Source organism: Carassius auratus, chromosome 2 (genome assembly GCF_003368295.1).
Source record: "Carassius auratus strain Wakin chromosome 2, ASM336829v1, whole genome shotgun sequence".
NCBI lineage: Eukaryota > Metazoa > Chordata > Actinopteri > Cypriniformes > Cyprinidae > Carassius > Carassius auratus.
In genome coordinates this window covers 23,154,486-23,173,548 of record NC_039244.1, presented here as the reverse complement: position 1 = coordinate 23,173,548, position 19,063 = coordinate 23,154,486, and the positions used below count along the sequence as shown (strand labels likewise).

General features: G+C 37.0%; 1 protein-coding gene across 2 annotated transcripts; it reads right to left on the bottom strand.

The window, feature by feature from the left end:
• Positions 1-1,760: 1,760 nt before the first annotated feature.
• LOC113121170 (single-stranded DNA-binding protein 3-like) lies at positions 1,761-18,686 on the bottom strand. 2 transcript variants are annotated; one of them, XM_026291446.1, is made up of 14 exons: positions 18,556-18,686; positions 13,403-13,486; positions 11,485-11,544; positions 9,887-9,953; positions 9,724-9,791; positions 8,909-8,973; positions 8,734-8,779; positions 8,452-8,487; positions 7,809-7,863; positions 7,248-7,318; positions 6,141-6,219; positions 6,000-6,028; positions 5,804-5,905; positions 1,761-4,959 (listed from the first exon to the last, which is right to left on the bottom strand). In XM_026291446.1, exons 1-14 carry the CDS (start codon positions 18,616-18,618, stop codon positions 4,930-4,932), a joined length of 855 nt encoding a protein of 284 aa, XP_026147231.1. In that variant the 5' UTR covers positions 18,619-18,686; the 3' UTR covers positions 1,761-4,929. The 2 variants fall into 2 exon arrangements, with proteins under 2 accessions (XP_026147231.1, XP_026147239.1); XM_026291454.1 differs by lacking the exon at positions 13,403-13,486 and having other exon boundaries at positions 18,556-18,666.
• Between the last annotated feature and the right edge of the window lie 377 nt (positions 18,687-19,063).

The following is a 19,063-nucleotide window of genomic DNA, read 5'->3' as shown; positions in this document are numbered from 1 at the left end:
CCTTGTGTAGCCCACTTTATCCATGACTCAGAGCTCATGGACATCTGAGGAATGAATTCAATGCACGTTTTAATAATTCATTTGTAAGCAATTTCTGTGTGTTTCCCATGCGCCTGACACTGGTAAATCATGTGGAGGCGACATTTCAATCAGCACTTTCTTTTTCTTCACGATGATCGTGATGTATATCTGGAAGTTGGAATATTTCTATATCTCAGGGACATCATAACCTTGGAGTCTTTATAGCATTAATGCTGTTTGTATGAGTTCTCGCTGGCACCACTCAGTTGAAATTAATTGTGGCCCAAGGGTCACTGTTTCACCACATTAATTAGTATTCACACTCTTCCCTATAGGAGAAAAGCAGTGGTGATTTATAACGGTCATTCCCTACTCTTCAGCCACATGAGAGAGGGGTACTTCCTGCCTGAGAGATTGATGTTGGTGCCATACACAGCTCTCAGGGGATATGAGAGAGAGAGAGAGAGAGAGAGAGAGAGAGAGAGAGAGAGAGAGAGAGAGAGAGAGAGGATGAAACCAGAAACCTCTGACAGAGGAGACCGCTTAAATGTCCACAGAAAACACACACCTTCACAATGTTTGCCATAGAAAGGCAAGAATCAAAAATATAACATACACTACCAGTCAAACATTTTGATAAAGATAATAAAAAAATAAAAAAATAAAATAAGTTTTCTTTAACTTGCAAATGCTACATTTATTTGATCAAAAATCTGATATGGTGAAATATTCTGTTTTTGTTATTAATTTATTTGAAAATGTATTCATGTGATGCATAGCTGATTTGCTGCTAAAGAAACATTTTATTTTTTATGTTGAAAACGGCTTTGCTATGTAATATTTCTGTGGAAAACATGAATAAGAGGAAAAGAGCAATTATCTGAATGGGATTTTTAACAATTTCAAACATTTGTAACAATGTCTTTACTTGCACCTTTGAAGTAAATTAATTTACTGACCTTTTCAATGATAAAATGCAATGGAATGCAAATTGGAATCTGAATACAGAATTTAAAAATGATTTATGACCTTTTCCTGATAAAAGAACATCGTTTAAGCCAATGCATTTATGACCTCATATATTATCAGGTTAATTTGCATAATCAGTGTAAGATTTGCATGTTAATACTCATTGTAAGTTGACTGGGGAAAAACTGAATGCTAAAAAAAAATTTTTTTTAAAGACGACCCATTGATTACAGATGTACACAACTGTTCAAAAGTTTGGGGTCATTTTTATTTTTTAATTACATTAATAATTTTATTTGGCAAGGATGCATTTATTGCTCAAAGCGGACAGCAAAGACATTTATATTATTACAAAATATTTCTTTACCAAACAAATGTTCTTTTGAACTATCTATTCATCAAATAATCATGAAAAAAAATCAGTATTTCTGCAAAAATATTGAGCAGCACAAAATTTGTTATTTTATATAATATTTCACAATATTAATGTTTTTTATGAATTTTTGATCAACTAAATGTAATGAAATGTGAGCATAACAAACTAAAAAAAGCTGGTGAAGTGAACAGGATGCATAAAAAGAACACACACATTTCAAAGTAAATTGTTTTAATAATAAATTAAGAGCTGGGAGAGAAGAAAATGTCTTGGTAAAAGGGGTTATGTTATTTTATTAGTCTTAAATTTGTATCTACAACGAAGGGACAAGCAAAAAAATAAGCGACAACTCCATGAAAAAAAAAACAGAGAGAGAAAAAAAACAGAACATTAATGAAGCACTTTTTCCATCTTTTTTTTAATAAGCAACTTTTAAATCTAAAAGAAACTTTACAATAAGAACATCTTAATTTACTACACAAGACAGAAAGAGTCCCTAAAAGACAAGGATCCAAACTACTCTAAACATGAAATACAAAGCAAACCCAGGAGACAGACTGCTTTATACTCAATACTGCTTTGCGTTTGTCAGAAAGAACACCAGTGGAGGAGGATTTCTTTTCTTTCCTGCATCTGAAGCCCCTCCGCACCTCGTCTCCTCGCTAATGTTACAGTATCGTACAGCGTCACAATAGAGTTACAGAGACGGCCAACAACGTGAGTGGTTTACATACAGACTACTGGCCGAGGAGAAGAAACCGCAACCTAGAAAACACAAGCTCAAGAGAACGGGAAGGACACTTCCCTCCTTTTTATGACCTTGTTTTAAATCCCTACTCTGAACAAGTTTTTAAACTATTTTTGTTATTTTTTTTATTTAAATAGATAAAAATCCTTCATAGTAAAGTTTGCAATGGGTGGTCCCTTTTGCACATAAAGGAACACAGGATTTGTCTATGTATGTCCACATAGGCAATGTGTTAAAAGGTGGGCTGCTGTCTGGAAAGTGCAAAGTGAGGACACGTCCAAGAGAGAACGGATGCATCGTGAGGCTTTCGCCCTCCACATACGTCCTCCTGCAAGTGTCTAGTCTACGAGGAGTGAACGGTACCGCTTCAAACACCCCTTACTTTCCTCTTCTCCTAAAACATGAGCGCTCAGACGCCGCTTACTAAGTAGAGGCTGAAAAACTTTACATTTGCATGATTTAGTACATCTGTACAGAGTCTAGGACAGAGAATGGTGACTACAAACATGGGTTCTTCCTTTACATTTTTTTTTAACCCCAAGATCTTGTAGTATTCATTGGTAGTGACTGAAATATCAAAACATGTCAATGATATCAAAATGCATTTTACAGTATTTACAAACAAACTAAGTAATAAAATAAGATAGGTGCTGTATAAATGTGTTTCTCTGTGTGCATCGTGTCATCCAGCTGTGGAGAACTTAAAAACAGGTGCTGTGTGATTAATAAATGCGTGTATGGAATCAGCAGGAGGATTTTAGTATTTAGCTCTGATATTTACCGGTTCCTTCTGACCCCTAATAACCATTTCACCGAGACCCCTACTTCCAAAAACACATTTCGTTTCAAGGGACAAGACCACCCAATAATCACTCAACCTCACGTCATTCCAAACCTAAAATAAAAGAAGATATTTTAAAGAATGTTGGTAACCAAAAAGTCTTGACTTCCACTGACTTCCACTCTATGGCCAAGAATTACAATGGAAGTCAATGGGAGCCCAAACAAGTACAATCATTCTTCAAAATATCTTCTTTAACAAGATAGACTGAAGATCTTCTTTAAGAATATTTTGAAATTTTTTAAAAAAAAATAAAGTATAGGGAGAATTTTGAAGAATAACCAAAAAGTTTCAGTTCCCATTGACTTTCAGTGTACAATGGAAGTCAATGGCAATCGAAACTCTTTAGTTAGAAAGTCACAGTTTTGGAACAACATAAATAAATGATGACAGAATTTCCATTTTGGGGTGGACTATCCCTTTAAAAGACCGACAGAATATACACCAAATGCAAAAGACAAAATGAAAAAAAAATGCATGCCAATATTATGAAACAGTCTATGAGCACATTTAGTTCATATAACCCTCATTCAGTAGTCCCTGGACGTCCTATTATTATCCCCTCATCTCATAAACTCAGGATATGACTGACATCTCGTTTTTGAAGATGATTAGTCATAATATGGAACACATACTTAACAAAATGTGTTTGAAGAGGAATGCTATATTCCCGCACCTGAAAAAATATCCAGTATGAAGAGCACCAAGTCGACAGGAACCTCATTTGTACTGAAATGTCATGTGAAGAGAGACACCCAGTTCAGATTCAAGCAGAAGGAAAGCATGTGGGTCTCCGGCGAGGGACAGAATGACACAAATCTTCAGGAGGTATCTTAGACTGGCATATTTACATGTGTACAATATGTCCTGACGGATCGCATGCGAGAGACGCGTGCACGATAAATCAATTCATGAACGAAAACAACAAATAAATAAGTTGTGAATCACGGTGATGTGTTGGGAGTCAAATTCAGCGCTAGTTGGTTGTTCGACCGCATGTTTTCAGTTGTGTTATGACATCACTTCCTCTCTACAGATAGACTGAGACTCCAAAACCCGTTGTCGGACACACAGGCTGGTCTGAGAGGTTAAAGTGGCTGCTGGTTTGGGCTTTGCGCCTCTTGGCCTCAGACGTTCACTTGACTGGGACAATGAAACTACATTTCCTGTATATATATTAGAGATGTAGAAGAAAAGGTACGGCTACCTTTTTAATCTGTCGGAGGTAAGATTTCACAGCAAACACAAAACGTAGCGTAGACTTCCTGCAAAAGTCACGACTCTGTTACTGTGCAGTATGGATGTGTGCTTTTTTTCGGTCGAATTTGCGGTTTACATATAATGTGCCCCTTTCAAAAGAACCTAAACAATAACCATCAATATAATATTAATCAAAATAAAATCAACAATTGATAATAATACAATACATACACAGAGTAATGAAAACGTTCATTGCCGAACCCATCATAATGAGTTGCCCCTTGCATTTACACAATTTAAATGCAGATATTTTCCACTGTAAAAACCACTGCATCCATTCAAGATAAAAAAAAAAAAAATGAATCAAAAAAGTGGTGTGAGTTCAGAAAGTGAGCAGCCTGGGGAAGCACGTGTCTGCTCAAACACACACACGCCTGCCTTCCTGTGTGTGTTCAGCCCCGTTAGTGTCCTGAACCAGAGAGGAAGTCCGGAAGGCAGGGAGATTCACTCAACAAGCTCTTCCTGTGGCTCTGGGACTGTTTCCTGTTGCCGGTGGTCATTTTGCACAAGCTGGGATGGGCCACTTTCATGTGAGTCCTCTGCTCGTGGGGGATCCCAGAAGGCTGTGCAGAAAAAGCCAGAGTTCCGTGGGCAGGGGGTGCCAGGGAGTTGATTGAGGGGAGGGATGGGGTTAAAAAAAGGAGCGGGCGGTCGGAGGGAGTTTGAACAAAGCAAGAAAGAAAACCCCAAATAAAACAATAAAATAAGAAGAAATCACACACTCATCGTCATGTTGGGTGAATACTGGAAAGAGACAAAGGGGAGGGGGGGATATATAGTGGATGTGAGATCATGAGAACTCCACTCAGAGCAAATACAGGATGGTTATGTCATTACCGTCTCAAACGTACAGCAAGAAAATGCATGAATGACCAAAGGACAAGTCTCTGTCCAGGAAAGGGCTGGTCTTTTATAATAAAAAGATATTTTCCAGTACTCAATAAATATCACTTACAAGTATCTTAAATTTGTATTTTTTATTTTGATGAGATGATTCTGGCCTATTATAAGGGCCTTCTGAGTGCCTGCTGGGAGGAGCTTCACTACTCTACAAAAGTTTGGGGTCAGAGAGATTTTTTAATCATAGAAGCATATGCTCACCAAGGCTGCATTTATTTGATCAAATATACAGAAAAAACTGTAATACTGTGAAATACTACTACAATTTGAAACAGCTTTTTTCTATTTTAATATAGATTTTAAAATGTAATTTTAAGCTGAATTTCCAGCAGCCATTACTCCAGTCTCAGTGTCACATGATCCTTTAGAAATCATTCTAATATGCTTATTCGGTGGTCAAAAACATTGCTTATTATAAATATAGAAATATTTTTGTGGAATTTTCTTTTTTTCAGGATTCTCTGATGAATAGTAAAGCAATCATTTGAAATAGAAATAATTTGTAACTATGTCTTTACTGTCACTTTTGATGATTTTATATTTGCTGAATAAAAATAGTAATCTTTCATTAAAAAACAAACAAACACACAATTAATTAGGACTGACCCCAAACCTTTGGACGCTAGTGCTTATGATTGGCAGGTGAGGGGAGTGACAGGTCTCTGGGTTTGGGTCAGAATCTACTCACACTTTCACTTTGGAATGGATTGAGGAAGTTCCCTCCCATTTCTCCATCGTCCCGCGGTGTGCCTGGTGGGTTGTTCATCCCTGCCATGTTGTTGGGGGAGTTCTGAAGTGAAAGGGACATTTGACAAAAACAGTTCAGAATGAGATTTGAAAACACATAAAAAAAATACAGATTCGCAAACTAAATCCTTCTTTACCTTTGGCAACCCATCCATGTCACCAGAGCCTGAAATAAAGAAATATAGTATATATTATATTATTAAATAAATGCCTTCTGTAGTTTATTAAAGCGAGATATAGATATTATTTTGATTTAACACTGCATTCTTATTGCATACCTAACGATCCGTTGATATGATGAGGTTCCATGCCACCCATGCCACCCATTGGGCCATCTGGACCAGGACCCATGGGGAACTGAGAAACACAGAAAAGCAATCATATTTAACCAAATCATCCCACATCCAATGCCCTAAATAAAATAAACATTCAGCTGAAAAGGATGAGCATGTCCCCTTTGATTTCACTAAGAGAATGTCTGCATTTTTATGAAAACAAATGTCATAATGTGACAATTAGAATTAATATAAATAAAGCATAATGTACAGTCTGGCACGTATTATTACAAGTAAATCCAGGTCTTAAATCACACTGACGGGGTTTATTTTGTGATAACGACTGAATGACTGTACATTATCAAGCTTATTACATGACCACTTCAGCAAATAAATAAATAATTGGACATTAAATATTTATTTGAGTTCAAATTGTAGCATTACGTAAGAAGAAAGAGACCACTGAAGTGATATGAGCGCTAGCACGGTCTAGCTCTAGAGAAACTAGCACAGCTACTGTATGAAGGCAATCGAACAACAATCAATTCTACAGTTTAGCAATCATGATATACAAATATTTGGCTGCTGAATGCCACAACTGACCAATCAGAATCAAATACTCCAAAGAGCTGTAAAACAATCCAGCTTAATACATCTGGGAACCAAAATGTGTAGCTGTGCCTTTGGAAATACATTACAAATGACAAAATAATCATTACGTGGAGAAATATTTACATTGGTGTTCAACAGGTTGGGATGAGTATGATTATTATTCTTTTTTTAATTAATACTTTTATTTAACGGTGCATTAAACGGATCAAAATTGAAGGCAAAGACACCTGTAATGTTTGAAAAGATTCATATTTTAAATAAAATGCTGTTCCTTTGTATTAATCAAAGAATTCTAACAAAAAAAGTGCGGTTTGTGCAGAAACACATTAAGAAACAACTGTCAACCAAAAATTTGACAGAAACAAGAAGTGTTTCTTTAGCACCGAATCAACAGGGACTTTTTAAAAAAACATCTTTAAAAATGTTAATAACCCCAAACTTTTGAACGACACTGTAACCACCCTGGAAAATACAAATCTAGGCAGAAGTAATGCATACACTGGATCGGTTTCCTCCTGGTCCAATAGGGTTCATCATTGTGTAGATATTTTCACTGGAGTTTGTGGAGTCTAAAAGAGAAGAGAGAGCAGAAAGCTTTTTAAATTAGTTTCCAAGACCAGAACTTCACCAAAATAAGAGACCAGAATCACTTCATAGCATATATGGATGACAGCACACTAGATCAAAACAGAACATTGCTGGATGGGATTTATCACCATAATAAAGGTGATTCTTTAATGATTTATGGCCTGTGTGCAAGTAAGAGTGCGAGAGCAAGAGAGAGGGAGACCCCGCTCACACCTATAATATCTGCTTCAACATCACAAACACAAGCAATCAGAGTGGAATTACGTTAACAAAGTGGGAGGGGTGGTGCTGATCACGTTTTGTTTGCCTGCCAGAGGAAGTGCAGGTAACCTTGCAGTGATATTGGCTGCTGGGGGAGGGGAGAGGGTGTTAAATAGGGTGTTTGTGAAGTGCTGAGCATCTTTCTTTCCTGGAGAGACACAAACTGTTTCCGGCTGTGCTGATTATAGTGGCAGAACAGATCTACTGTACCTCCTGGGCTTGGCATTATGGGAGTTCCTGGTGGACCACCTCCTCCTGGAGGACCCTGAGAGACGAAACACACACACACAAACAAACACATGCTTAACTTTTCAGTATGTAATAGTACCCGCCGTACTATCAGAGATCTAGCGGAGGAGCAGTTTTTAAATCAAAGACGCACTGGGCACAGGGGAGCTATTAAGCTGCTTTAACTGTGCAGATGTGCAGATATTTTACTTTTAAGAGAGGCAATGCTAGGGGCAAAACAAAGCAGGGATTTAATTGCTAAAGCAAAATCAATACATTTAGAACCTTTAATATCTGCTTGGTTGTGCTTTAAGTTTCCAGAAGGAATGACTAAATTTGGCACTTTTTTCTCTAAGCTAATGGCAGAGGCAAAAAGCTGAAAATCTCTGCAACATGCTCTTAGAATGGTCAATTTGAAAATGCATATGCAAACAATTTTATCTCATTTCCATAAGACCTCCTGAAACATTGCTGCCACATCATCCAAACATGTATGATGTAGTTTCAGGGCAAGTTATTAGATTTTGAGGAAATATTACAAAGACAGCTTGAAAGTTGTTTCTTTTTTATGCATTAAGACAACTGATATATTCTACAAAAACGTTGACTTAAGTTAGGTACTCACCACGTAGTTGCCCGGAGATGAGGAGGAGTATGCTATCTGTCAACCCCCAACCAAAAAAAATCAAAATAATACATTATATTTTTTTGACAATAAACTACAACAGTTAATAATTATAATACTATGATACTATAATACTATGATTTATTAATTTAATAATCTTTGGTATATAATAAAGTAGCAAGGTATCTGATAGCATCCACAGTACGTTGTCAGAAGTAAAGTCAGTGTCGCAATAATGCATGCCATTTTTGTCTGCAAAGATAGCAATGTATGTGAATGTACCGAGTTAGCATTGGGGTTTGGCCAGGGGCCACGTCCTCCAGGACCCCTGTATGGTGGGACGGTGGAGAGCAAAAAAGGAGAGAAATACAAAACAGAGACAGAAGGAGGTTAACAACATGATTTTACAGGATTAAATAAATGGCAAAAGGGAGTGTTCTCATGTTGAGGAACTCACATGTTCATTCCGGGCATGCCTGGACCACCTAGAGAGTTGGGAGGAGGCCTCATACCACCATAGTTCTACAATGGGCAAAGAAAATAAAAACACAAACATTTCAACCCTTTTTATGGAACCTTTAAACTGGAATCTAGCATTAACATTCACCAGTATAACTGCAGGCATGCATGAATTAATAATTAAACAAACACATTCTATATAGTAATTCTAACTGTATATATATGAATTCTATTATACGCTAATAAATGTATTAAAATAAATTAAAACGTAAAAAATATTATATTCTAATTGAAAATGTGTGTGTGTATATACCGTTCATTAATAATTATATACAAAAACATTATTAAAATAAATATATAAATGTACTTTTAAAAATATTTAATTCATATTTAATAATAATTATAAATATGTAAAATGCACACTGAATTGAAAAGATGCGTTGTTGTCTTAGCATTATTTTATGGTATTAAGTTCACAATTTTGGAAAAATATATTTTTTTTTTCTGCTGTGGGGCTGAAAACGCAGCAACTTTATCCACTGTCATCCATAGTGGTGGGGATCCAACCAAACAGGTTAGGATGACAATGATACTATGCTAACGAAGTTCTGCTCAGGCAGACAGCAGCCCACCTGTCTGGCTGCCCGTGGGTGGACGGCAAAGTGTGACAGAGGCTTTCTAGCCCGAGCTTTTGTTCTGAACTCTTCCCAATTTGTCAAACAGATGCCTTACCAGCTGCTGATTTGTGCGGCACTGTTTGCCAAGAACGAGAAGGGCAGAGAGAGAGAGAGAGAGAGAGAGAAGTGTGCCTACCTGAGGGCCCATGCCACCCATCCCCCTGGGAGGATTCATTCTCATTGGACCGCCCATGTTAGGATGTCCTGTTAAAATATTACACAGTCGATAATATGTCTTTCATCAGTCTGCATGTAAATGTCTCTGTGGTTATGAAGTGTTGGACCAAGAACCAAGCTACCTTGTGGCCTGGTGGGGTCCAAACTGTTTGGCAGGAGTGGTTGTGAACCTGGAACCCCTACAGGAGGCTGAAGAGGGCATACATGAAGGAACGTCAGTGAAATACATGGAAGTGTGTTTACAGAAAACGTACATCATGTTTACTCTGGAGGTGACAAACTTAGTTATCTATACTAGAATCATGTAAAAGAAATAAAATTCATTTTATTCTTTATTTTCAATGGAAGTCCATCATTATAAACTATAAATTCAATAAACTTTTACACAACCGGCCTTAAGTTTTTTTTTACACATAATGTAATTAATGCTAAAGTACTTTATATTAAAACAGCAGATACCAGAAAAACATCACAAACTGGCTTTGATGTAAGTCAGAAGTCATTTAAATTATAACGAAGAATGAATGTAAATAGAATTTAAAAATCTATTTACACAATACGACAAGTTATTTGCAAATAAAATCATTTTATATTAGCATTTGGGGGCATCATAGGCATGTATGACCATATGTCACAAGCATTAAGTAAGTAAAAGTTTGATAGAAACAACTACTGTTAGGTTTCCCACCTTTTACCCAACAAATTTCAATGACACTTGTGACCCTAGACCACATAAAGGTCAATATATAATCTTTCCATTAATGTATGGTTTGTTAGGATAGGACAATATTTGGCTGAGATACAACTATTTTAAAACCTGGAATCTGAGGGTGCAAAAAAATCTAAATATTGAGAAAATAGCCTTTAAATTTGTTCATATTAAGTTCTTAGCAATGCATATTGCTAATCAAAAATTAGGATTTTATATATTTATGGTAGGAAATTTACAAAATATCTTCATGGAGCATAATCTTTACTTAATATTCTAATAATGTTTGGCATAAAAGAAAAATGTATAATTTTGACCCATTCAGTGTATTGTAGGCTATTGCTACAAATATACCTGTGCTACTCATGACTGCTTTTGTGCTCCAGAGTCACATTTGTAACATTGTGACTGGCACCAATATTATATAAGTATATTTATAATACAATTTTTAAGTTGTTTTTATTTTTAATAATAGTTAATATTTTAATTGTAGTTTTAGTAATTTTGTTTTTCTCATTTTATATATATATATATATATATATATATATATATATATATATATATATATATATAGCATTATTTTTTCTGGCTATCCTGTTTCTGTTTATTTTTGTACTTAACATTTTAGCTTAAACAAGTAAGCTGCCATATTTTTGCATGGTTTTTAAGATTTTTATTTAATATTTATGTCTTATATTAATTTCAGTGTTATTTAAAAAAAAAAAAAAAATATATATATATATATATATATATATATATATATATATATATATATATATATATATATATATATATATATATATATATATATATATATTATTTTGTGTTATAGTTCACACTAGAACAAATAAAATATATTAAAGTCATGCATTACATCAACAACACTGATTCAGAACAGAAAATCCCACTTCTAGGATTTCCTTGATTTCGTTGACCCTTAAGAGGTGTGTAAAAATGGAAGAATGGTTTGTATGCAATTTCAACATGACGGTGTGATGATGTTTTCTGTACCTGATTTGGCATGCGAAGAGACGGCCGAGGTCCACCAGGGTACCGTGGAGACATAAAAGGCTAAGAGAAGGAGAAGAAGAAAAAGGCATCATAAGCAACATGTTGCCCTATTTAAGAAGAAAGCGAGAGCATTGTAAAGACCAGAATGAATGAGTGCAGCAGGCCAGGCTATAGCAGATGGAATGGACAGACAGATGCACGGGAGAGCAGAAGCCAACACAAGATGACATCAAATATGTACAATTTGACATCACTCCTTCTGTCCATCAACACAGACTGCTCCCATTCTGCATTTTAAACGTGCACACACATACACTCTTGTAGTCTTTCAACGAACACGTAGGAGAGCATCAGGAACGTCAGACCTCGAGTGGCTGCACTTAGACGCTTCTCAAGTGAAAGTCTGGTCGGGATGGGATGGGAAGAGACCACAACAACCCAAACGAGGACCCTGCGTCCTGACATACAAACCATAAGAGGCGTGTGGCTGTGCCTCTAAAGACGAAACCTGATGCCACTTCTGCGGTCAAGGCTTCCTGAGAGACTCGTGGCAACTTTTAGGGCTCTGTTGAAACATGTCAGTGCTGAACGGATGAGGGATAGGTCATGTGTTTTCACATCTACACACAATCGTTCTGGTTTTCTGCGCAGTCAGTGTGCTTTGTATTGTATGTGTTTGCGAGGGTGCTGTGTGGCGGGACACTCTACAATATTAATGTGTTATTGATGGGGGAGTGGGGTGAGGGCCAGGAGTGGAGACCCATCTCAAAGAACGAGGAGGAGACTGAATTATTTATCCAGTTCGCAGGGAGCCGACTCTAGACCGAGGCGAGGGGTGGTATAAAGGATACTTCACACTCCCAGGACAGAGAAACAGGGAGGAAGAAAGAAAAAAAACAGAGAAGACGAAGGAGGAATTGACTTTAGAGTGTACGGCCAATGAAAACGAGGCTGTGAGGGATGGATGTACAGTTTAACGTAATTTTCAAACATATGTTTTCCACTTTTGTCGGCTAAATGAGAGACACAAGAGTACAACATTTGTAGTTCTATTCCTCACAGTCTTGCTTTTAGTGAATTAAAAAAAAAATTGAAATTTTTAACGTCATCATTTCACTCTCAAGCCATAAAAAGCCTGCATGACTTTCTTTTCCTGTGCAACACACACACACAAAAAAAATATTCTGAATACTGTTCTGGCTGCTACTTTCCATACAATTTTAACGAATGGGGAATGGAAAATCAAAAAGGTGATAGTAAAGACATTCAAATCTCTATAAATAATTAATAATAAATACAATAATGTTTCAAGAGATTTCAAAAGCCTTACAATATATGCAGCTCTTTTAAACTTTCTTTCAAGAAAAAGTCTGCTATAAAGCAGCTGTAACAAGACAATAATGTCAGATTCATAAGCACCATTCATTCATGATTCAGACATCATGAATCAGCAGATTTGAACATTTTCAGTTAATAACGGCTTCATTGCTGTCTTTTCTTAATCAAATCTATATTCAGAAGACTTAAAATATAGCACAGGAGTCAAATGGCTCATACTTTTATGTTGTTTGTTTGTTCTTTTTGAAGCCTGATATATTCAGTTGCATGGAAATATTGGCCGGCAAATTCTTAGAAATTTCGACTAAAAATGGCATTTAACCCTGACTAGAGTCCATACATAGGACAAACAAGTAAAACTCTGCAACTGGTTCTAGGAATGTGTGTTTCTGTGTATGTGTATACGAGGAGGACTTCAACAAACCAAGAGTATTATAATTATAAATAACCATGTAATTTACACCATTCATCTTGCCCAAGTAAGTTGATGCCAGCACCACCAACAGTTCTCATGCGTGCAAGTGTGACCGTGTGTATACCGAGTGTGCAAGCAAGGACATGGTGTGTATGTGTGTCTTACCTGGCCGTGTGGTCCCATCATGGGGTTGCTGGCATTGTGTGGGGGCGGCTGTGCGTGTGGTGACTGCTGCGAGCCGGGAGGCCCCTTTAAGAGAGAAGAGGGAGATGAGAGATGCACAGACGGCCGTCCAGTGAGGCCTGCTGCTGCCGAAGCCCATACACAAACACTCACGACACAAACTCACTAAATACTGCTGGGAAATCTAAAGCTAGTGTGTGAAGTTCAATGAAAAATGGCTTTTATGAGAATTGAATAACTATTACTTTTAAGTTCTCAACAAAACATGGCAGGATTTGATAGATTAACTTCATAATTTTGAAGAAATATGTGTTCGAGACTGTTAAATGAGTCTTCAAAGTCATCCTTCAGGCTAAACCAACCATACAAACTCAACAGGACTGAGGGACATTAAACCTTCAGCTTATGTTGACTTAGTGTATCAGAAAATGCTAATCACTTCAAATATGGATGTATTCATGTCAAAACATTAATAAGTTGATCATTATTTTCATATGATAACCAATGTTACTCAAAATATATATTGAATAAAGAGACTAAAATTGTTATTTTATAAAGCATAAAGTAAAATATAACAATAAAACGTGTAAATCCAAACAAAATAAATACATAAAAAATATATTAAATGCAAACAAACATGATTCGTGTGAAATTAAGAATTTACGGATATTTACGGATATTCATTTTGACATTTGCTTGAGGTTACATTTAACCATTATTAAAAGATCAGTAATAATATAATAAATAGAAATATATAAATATATATTAAAAATCTAATTAAATGAAAGAAAATGAGAATGCACATTTAAATATCCAATATTGGCCAATAACAACAAATAAAATAAATCTTTATTTTAGTTTTAAATAAGTAAAAATATTTACAGACGTTTAAAAAAAAAAGGATGCACTCACTCAGAACACCTTAGCAAACACATTACTTTTAGCATGGTGGCTAAACAACTAAAAAATAGTTAGCAGTGATGTTTGTCTACAGTATGTGTGGCAGAAATATTTCCATGAAATGTGTCACATTAAAGCCATTAAACTTCTTACTCCATATAACTCCAGCACAGAGCTTCTATTACTGTTCATTAACGATCAACAATCTATTGAGCTCAGGTCTAAAAGGTTTCTGTTAGGAACATTAGACTATATGACTAATAACTAACAAACAACAAAGGAGCTATACATCTTTTCCTCTCTCTCCTTCAACAACAAGCCTCAATGCGAAAAATATGGCGTTACGGGTCCCGTCACCTACAGTATATTAGGGTCCCTACAGAGTGTTCATCCAATCACGGTAACTCTGCAGTCCTGCCTCATTGGGGAAGGATCTCAAAACAGCGATAAATAAAAATCACTTCTGACACATTGTGAAGATAATAACCTGCCTCTTACCATCATGGCTATCAACAGAGAGCCCTTCAATCTCCATTCTCAGGCCCTAAAGGGGCAGTTAGTTTGACAGTATTCATACACTCTGAATGACGGCCGCTGGACAGCTGCAATAGCGCTTCTCGTCCACTCGGGGGCAGTGCTAACAAAGCAAAGCTCTCAGCAGCAGACACGTTCCTGTTTCTCACAGAAGTGCAACTATTTATTTGTTTGAGCGTTGAACGTCTTCACTATTGTACTTCAAAATGCACGGTAAACAAATTCATACGTTTCTATGCTAAACATACTGATGTCAACGGATCGTCTTTTCAATTTAGTGACTAAACGAAAGAAGGAAAACTATCTTCCGAGGGGGGAGGCGGAGAAGGCTGTTTCAGTAGTGTATTCTCCGTCGTGTCGAGTCTGTATATGTGGTTGTGAGTGACCCGCACTTATTACCGCCTCTTGACCTCTGGCCAGTGTTCAGACCTCAGAGAAGCCCACCCGCTGGTTTCAGAGGGGCTGAGGAAACCATCCATCCGACACGAGCGGAAATCTCCACGCTGATGACCAGAGCTGCCACACACAGCGCAGCCGCAGAACAACACATCTGCCCGGGGTGCAACACTGACCAAAAATAACCCAACCGAGCGAGATACACCACATTCAGAGTCCGACAAGTAGCCTAGCAGATGCTCTTATACACAAATTAAGCTTTTTTTTTTTTGTATGAATAGAAGTGATCAAACGGCCTAACATACTAGAGAATTAAAGAAACAATGCACCTTAAAATAAACATTGTTATTTATTTATCTTTATGTCGTTCCAAACCTGTAGGACTTACTTTCTTCTGCATTATACCAAATAATATTTTTGAAGAATGTTTGTAAGGTCCCATTGGCTTCCTTGGAAGTCAGAGGGAACTGAAAATATTTGTTACTAAAATTCTTCAAACTATCTTGTGGATGTCAATGGGGATGAAAAGTGTTTGTTTACCAAAATTCTTTAAAAAAATGTCTACTATGTTCTGCAGAAGAGAGTAAGTCTCACAGGTTTGGAAATGAGTAAATGATGACAGTTTACATTTTTGGATGGACTATCCCTTTAAGCATTACTAGGTTGATTTAATCCCATGGGACAACATTCATTTAGTGATATAAGCAGCCTGTTTATAAACACATGCATGAATTATGTGCACTACTAAACACTTGCGGCTTAGGTAAGGACTCTTTGAGCTGGTTTTGGGGAGATTTTTGTTTCCGATTTAGCCGTGACCCGTCTCTGACCTCCCTGTGAGAGTGGATCGCTGCCGGGTCTGGCATGAGAGCTGCTCCACTGACTGTCCCAGAAACCATGTGCAGATACAACAGGAATACATGTGTGTGCGCTTCCCCTGGCTGACTGCCTTTTTTCAGAGTGGGTCTGAGGGAAGGATTAGAGGGTCTAGGGATGCTCAAGGCCTCTTTAACTCACAGTAGCAGCGAGGTCATGACTGTTCATTACACCTCATCTCACACAGCAGTGTTAGCGCTCACTCTGCTGCTCGCTGTCTGCCTTTTTCTGCTAAACAATCTTGGATCTTCAGTAACACCCATTCACTTCCACTCCGCCTGACTTCCTACACAATAAAAGCACGGAATATTAGCGACAATACTGGCAAATATATTTATTTTTTCTGTTCTACTTATTGGTTGAGGAGAAAAATAATTGTTCTTTACAAACATTTTTACATATTTCATAAATGGAAAATCTGGAGTAAAAAAATCTGATTTAAACCTGGAAATAAAAAGCTTTTTTGGACTAAAGCACTGTTTTTATTTAATCAACAGCATAGCATTGATCATAATCTCAGCTACTGTATCGGTTATTTTTTATATTGTGCATCCCTAGTAAACTAATGAATGAACCCAATCCCACACAGTCCTGTTCTCTCAATGATGTGGTAGAAACCCATCTGAGGAACAGCAAACACACACACACACACACACATACACACAAACATATGCCAGAACACCTCACACCTCTTCTCTCCCTCCCCCAGTGCTGATCTGGTATAAATAGCACTCCTCTGCTTCTCCAAAAATCTCCTCCACACCTCTCTGTACCCTCCTTCTCTTCAAACCTTCCCCCTTTCCCAATCCTTCCCTCTCCATACAACAGAGATTCCAGACAGAGGCAGAAAGCGTCTCCTCTATCGGTTCTGCCTTATCACTAACACTGGCAAATGCCAGGCCCGTCCATCAATGAGGAAACGCTCCACCACCCCCGCTGCATCATGGGAATGGCTGTGGATGTGTACAAGCATGTTTGATTATGAGGCTACGAGTGTCCATGTTTGTATGCATGTGCCTATGTGAATGGGACGTTTCATGTAAACACACGGAAATGGGAATAAAAATAAAAAAAATCCTCTTTAACAAAATGTATCCAAAACCTCACAATCAAGACAAGTAGAGCAAATTCAGATGAAAAAACTGGCATCTGAGCATGTCATAATTATTGTCACCATTACTAGTACTCTTAAGATTAGAAATTTGAAGCCACTAATTATTATTGATGTAACAATATTCAAATACTGGGCATCAATAACTTGTTCAATTGTTCAATTATTTTATCTTATGGCCGATAGCTGATAAATGTCCAGTTTTAAAATTCTACAAAAACTATATATAGAATTATACAGAATATATAAAATATTTTGTTAAAAAAAGTAACAAAATAAAATCAACTACTAAAAATTGAAAGTTTCTGCAGTTTGTACTACATGAATGTATGGCAACTCAAATCAAGTGGCCTTTAATCTGGCGGACAATAAAACAGGCAAATAACCGAGAATGAAGGGAGGGACCATATCTAGGGAACATAATATCATAAAGACTTGGCTTATTTTGACTTGTGTCAGCAAGTTACCACCTAGCAACCATTAAAAACACTCAGAACTCCTTAGCAACTGCAAAGCAACTCCATAGCATAATGGCAGCAATGTTTCCACAGGCGAATACTGCTCACATTTTCTCCAGAACAAATCTAATCTAATTTAACCTCAACATTCCTGTAGAGACTGATGGTGAAGCTTGATCTGTTTCCATTGGCCATCCGTTTGAAACGGTTTAAGAAACCAATCAGATGGAAAACTGTAACTGTCCACTTAAAAACACAATCGTATTTAACACGTATAAAGCCTTCATGAACACATCACGGTCTGCAGGATTGAATGAACACAGCTGCAAGCAGATGGATGGAGGTAGAAGAAAGAAGGAGGAGGAGAAAGCTTAGGAGGGATGAAAGAAACACAACAAAATATTTTCAAGAGGAACAAACTCAATCAGAAGCACATGAAGAGTCAAAATCCCATTCGTTCATTCTCTCTCTGAATAACAGTTAAATGTTCTGTAACACAGTTAATTGATAATCAGTCAATCATCTCCAGATTTTAACCGTCTAGTAATCATAACCATTGGGATCTCAAAGACTTGAGACAGGAAGTGTAACACAGCTCCAGAAAAGAAACTACAGCTACTTTCCACTAACAATCACCGATCTAAGCCTCCATCTTACCGGTGATGGAAGAAACAGAAGTTCAGAATGATCTCACACAGACAGCAGAGCTCCAGGCTGCTGTCAAGCTGCCCACAGCCACAGACAGAGCCACCAGCAGCACACGCGTACACAGAATGAGAGACTGAATGAATGGAGCACAGGTGTGACGGGGTGATGAATGGTAAAGAAGGCAAGAAGGGAATGAAACCAGCTGTGCTTACCTGAAAGAAACCAGGGGGCATTGGTCCGCCTGGCATGCCGTCATTGGGGGGCATGTTGCCCATTACGGGACTGGGGGCTGCTGCTGCACTCTAGGAAATAGACAGAGAGAACAAGTTAGCATAGATATTAGACAACCCTGATACAATACAAATGTTGTTTGTTTGGTCCATCAATAACAAAGTGGTATCAAAACACCGGTTTTACAAACCCTGATGCTGATAACTGGGTAATTTGTGTCATGCAGTAAATGTACATGTCTCAATCATATCTTCACACATTGGATTAAAATATTAAATGCACAATTTGTAAACATGAAAATGATATAAGTTATTTTTGACATGTCTAACATGTCTAACATTAAAAACAGGCATTTTATTAAGTAATATAAAATGTGAAATTTCCTTTAAAGGGAACATTGTTTTAATTGGTAAATAAAATTAAGAGGGGTTAATACATTTTTTTAAATTATAAATTTGATAAAACAAACAAAAAAATAGTTTAAATAAT

Coding starts and splice junctions, on each gene's coding strand:
- LOC113121170 (XM_026291446.1), bottom strand. CDS start 18,618: ATGGGCAACATGCCCCCCAATGACGGCATGCCAGGCGGACCAATGCCC. Junction 13,487..18,555: donor TGCCCCCTGGTTTCTTTCAG/GTAAGCACAGCT, acceptor TCTCTCTTAAAG/GGGCCTCCCGGCTCGCAGCA. Junction 8,974..9,723: donor TGGGTGGCATGGGCCCTCAG/GTAGGCACACTT, acceptor TGCCCATTGTAG/AACTATGGTGGTATGAGGCC.